This window comes from Mus caroli, chromosome 3 (assembly GCF_900094665.2).
Source record: "Mus caroli chromosome 3, CAROLI_EIJ_v1.1, whole genome shotgun sequence".
NCBI classification, from domain to species: Eukaryota; Metazoa; Chordata; class Mammalia; order Rodentia; family Muridae; genus Mus; species Mus caroli.
This window is the reverse complement of record NC_034572.1, coordinates 57,665,933-57,670,533: the sequence shown is the minus strand read 5'-3', so window position 1 is coordinate 57,670,533 and position 4,601 is coordinate 57,665,933. Positions and strand designations below refer to the sequence as shown.

Genomic DNA, 4,601 nt, shown 5'->3' with positions numbered 1-4,601 from the left:
AAAGAAAGAAAGAAAGAAAGAAAGAAAGAAAGAAAGAAAGAAAGAAAGAAAGAAAGAGAAAGAAAGAAAGAAAAAAGAAAACTGCATCCACATGGTGCAGACATACATGCAGGCAATACATCCAATACACACTAAATAAAAAAAAAATTTGAAAAGAAATTAGTCATTAAACAAATACCTCAAATGAATATCGATTTTAACAAAAACTCCTTTGAAAATAAAACATAGTGGGAAACTATTTCAACTCCGTATCTCACAGGAGCTGCAAATAGACAAGTTTCTTTAGTAAACTTTCTTAAGAGTTTAATTTTTAACTGGGAATGGTGGCACACATCTTTAATCCCAGAACTTGGAAGGCAGAGGCTGGCAGATCTCTGAGTTCAAGACCAGCCTTGTCTACAGAATCAGTTTCAGGACAGCCAGGGTAAAAGAAAGACCAATGGGGTCTTGAAAATAAATTTTTAATTTTTTATTGCTGTTGTTGTAACTGTGTTGAGACTGAACCCCATGTATCACGTAAGAACTGAGAAATGTTTAAAGAAAACAGATCTGCACTTTAACTTTTATATTTACAACTATCTGCATGTAAATATCAGAGCAAAGCTCAAAATTCCTTGAAGGGTAATGAAGTAGAACTTAATGTGGTCATTTATAGAACTTAATGTGGTCATTTATCAACAGCATTCCCAAACTCAACTATCATTATCCTCACATAATTTTATACCTAGAAAAGCGGAATAATCATTATTTAAAAAGCAGTGTATCATAGCTAAAAGATATGACACATTCATTAAAGAGGAGATAATATTGGGCCTAGATAATCTTCAATGAAAATCTTGGAACACTGAGGCATATCCAACATTTTGACCTGACAGCACAATAGTGGCCATCTACAAAGTTCACACTCAATTTCATGAAATTAAAGTACTAGGAAAAACCCCCAGGCAGGTGAGATGTTCATCAGGTAAATCTGGTCATGTCATCCTAAGCACTTCATTTCAATCCCTGGGGTCCAGTCATATAAGCATATATGTGAGTGTGGTGGCACACGTATAATCTAAGCACTCTTACAGGATATAGGAGAGAAAGGAGAATCACTCAGTTCATAGTCCAGCTATCCTGCAGTAAGAAATGTGGCAGAAACAAGAGACCCTGCCTCAACACAAAGGAGAGAACAGATGGATAAAAGTTGCCCTCTGATCTACAACACACAGTCGCGCACACAGACATTGTTGTATATGAGTGTATACATGCTGTGGTATATGAGTATGTATGCACACACACAAAACTAGAAAAATAGAGCTGGAGAGATGGCCCAGTGGTTAAGAGCACTGACTGCTCTTCCAGAGGTCCCGAGTTCAATTCCCAGCAATCACATGGTGGCTCACAGCCATCTACAATGTGATCTGATGCACTCGTACACATTAAATAAACAAATAAATAAATAAATAAATAAATAGTTAATTAAAAAAAAACTAGAAAAATAATTTTTACAAACCATACTAAAATGTCAATGTTTTAATAAGCTTATGATTTTGTGTTAAGTGATATTCAATCCTTAGTCACATATGCTTGCAGGCCAGAAGCTAAATATGTACATACTTATCTGACGCCTTCTTGCAGCTAAAGAAAGGCTTCTCAAGTCACAGTATATATTCTAAGTGCACAAACAAATAAGGACCTGACCTTTTATCAGCAAACTGTGAAGTAAATGCTTCTCTGGAAGTTTTCCTGTGACTAGAGGTACAACAAACAAAACAAAACAAAAAACTATAAAACCTTTGCCTTCTTATAAGTTCATTCACTCCATAACCATCTATAAAATTATTTTACCTTTCTAAACTTAGAAAATAATTTCACATTTAATTTTCCAAAGTAATTTCAAATTCAAACTTAGTAAACAAACAAACAAACAAACCAAAAGTTCTATCCGAGTAAGTGAACTCACATAACTCACCTGTACACCTACAGTCTTAATTGGCAGCAAGAAAGCGTTCAGTGAATGCAGACTTGTAATTTGCATGAGCTTCTCCTGGTCCTCTTCTGTCGTGCAGGCTTTGACTCTTTGTAACAGTGTATGAGGCTGAGAAAACCAGACAGAAATTTTGGTTCATGTTGTAAAATATCACAATCTTATGTACCAGTTCCTTATAGTAGATCATGTAGAATATGCTATGTGCTATACACTACAGCAGAATTTTATTTGTGGAGTAAAAAAATATAAATTAAATTTATATACATTGAGATGTTTACTTTCCCGTCACCTTTTGTGTATTTTTGTATCACCTTCGTAGTTTGTATTTTGCCCCCTTTGCTCTATTTTGAACTGGTGATTCTCCCAACTTCTCTCATTTCCCTTTCCTTTATTGGTTTGAAGTTAAATCTTTGATTTCTACATGATACTTAATGTTAATAATTAAACTGAATCAACCTTTCTGTCCTTTGGCAAAACAATCATTATTAATGCTTTACAGTTTGTTAGTTCTCAAATAGTAATATTGTTGTCATTATTTTATGCTGTCTATGTTTATGTCAGTCTTCCATTTATAACTTTATTTGCTTACCAAGCATTCCTCTTGCATGTACACCTAAGACTCTCTACCTCACTGCTTTTCCTAAAGCTAGTGCCCTACTCCAGACCACCACAGTCAGAAACTCTAGAAGTGCAAATATCAAAGAGTCCTTTACAGGCAGACATAGCCTACACCCAAGGTACTAGCACTAAGGAAAATGAGGTGGGGGTCCAGAACTGCCTCAAAAAAAAATTACTACTTATATTTAGCCCTTTTTGGTCTTTTTGCTATTTATTTAGGAGATGAGGAAGGACTGAATGTAGGTAATAGACATAAATAATGAAAAAAGACATAGTTAATTGTTTTCCTAGTTATCTTAGACTTCATTTTTGGTCTTAGATAGCTGGATTAAAATACATTTAATAGTAAGAGTGTAAAATCCAACGTCAAACTTTACAACCTTAGAATGGTTATTCTAATTACACAGTTAACTGAGGGGAGGAGGGGGCTTATAAGTTTTTTTAATGGAGTTTATTTTTAAAAAAAATAATAGAACAAAAAAAAACCCCACCCTCATAGTTTACTTCTAACCATTATGAAAAACTACTGCCTTAAATTCCTCAAGTCAATGGCTGTTGGTAATATATGCTCTTATCTAGAAACGACTTTACTTGAATACTTGCTTTAGTTTTTAAAACAACTTGGCATGCACCAGTCAACTCTCTTGAACCCCTTGGGGTTTTTTTTTTTGTTGTTGTTCTGTTTTGTTAATTTGATTTTTTAATTCTTCTCAAACAATACATCCTGATAACAGTTTCCTTGGCCTCCACTCCTCATACCTGTGACCCCCATGTTCCCCAGATCCACTTCCCTTCAGAAAAGAGCAGTCCTCCAAGGGATATCAACTGAAAGGGGCATTACAGGTTACAATAAGACTAGGCACAAGCCCCCATATCATGGCTGGACAAGGGTCCCAAAAGCAGGTCAAAGAGAGACAACCCCATTCCCACTATTAGGAGTCTCACAAAATCACCAAGCTATCTAATCACAACATATTTGCAGAGCACTTTAGTTTTGCTACTGCTTTTAATGTAACAAGTCTTAGTTTTGCAGGTATGTGTTTGTTCCTGTATGGCTGCTGCTGTCGATAGCAGTCTTGGTCTCATGAACAATTCCCTACCAGGGGTCAAGTTATTTCACTTACCCAGTGTGATGTGTCATTTGCTCAATCAAAGCCATTATATTTCACCAATCTGGAAAAACTTCTCTTGTCCACTATGACCCTCTGGAGATACTTAAAGCTGAACTTCTCAATTTTATCTGATCTTTTTGTATCCTTAATTTTTTTCTGATCATTTGTTCTATTTCTAGAAATTTCATAGTATCTATGCTTGAATTCTCTCTTTATATGTTAATTTCAGTTACAAACATTTCTAGAATTTAACTATCTCAGTTTTTTAAGTATCATAAGAACAATATTAGCTCGGCACTTGGGAGGCAGAGGCAGGTGGATTTCTGAGTTTGAGGCGAGCCTGGTCTACAGACTGAGTTCCAGGACAGTCAGGGCTACATAGAGAAACCCTGTCTGGAGAAACAAACAAACAAACAAACAATACTATTAATAGCTTCACCTTCACTTTCTCTCTTCTGTTTGCAAACTCTAGTATCCAGGGTCGCTGAGGATATTCTGCTGGTTACTTATATCTTCCTGGGCCTTATGGCTGCCTTTTGTTCTTTGTAACCTCTCTTACTCTTTTGAAACTCTGGGCATTCTTTGGGAAGCAGGGTGAAGATTACTCCACAGAGAACCTGTTGCTACTTGCCTGACTTCTTAGAAGCAGTACAAATCCAGGTTCACCTCAAATGAAAGTTACTAATTTGCTACTTTCAAACACAGCTTTGAAGGTTATAAGTTAGCAATCCACATCTGAGGGACTGGGAGACTGCTACTCATTATCAATTTGTAGCTAAAGTACTGCTAAGAAAACTTGTGAGAAACCTGCCTGAGTAGGACCACAGGCCTCATCCGGCTGGATCAGCGCCGGGGTAGCAGGAGCGCAGGGTTGCCTGACACCCGCCAGCTACCCA

The 4,601-nt window shown here is 36.4% G+C and overlaps 1 protein-coding gene across 3 annotated transcripts in view; it reads right to left on the bottom strand.

Moving 5' to 3' along the window:
- The window catches only part of Gmps (guanine monophosphate synthase), a 49,510-nt gene that overhangs the window by 8,617 nt on the left and 36,292 nt on the right, over window positions 1–4,601 (bottom strand). For all 3 annotated transcript variants that reach the window (XM_021157139.2, XM_021157142.2, XM_021157141.2), the window contains one exon: window positions 1,958–2,083. In XM_021157139.2, coding sequence (XP_021012798.1) covers window positions 1,958–2,083 — 126 coding nt within the window. The remainder of the gene's footprint in view (window positions 1–1,957; window positions 2,084–4,601) is intronic.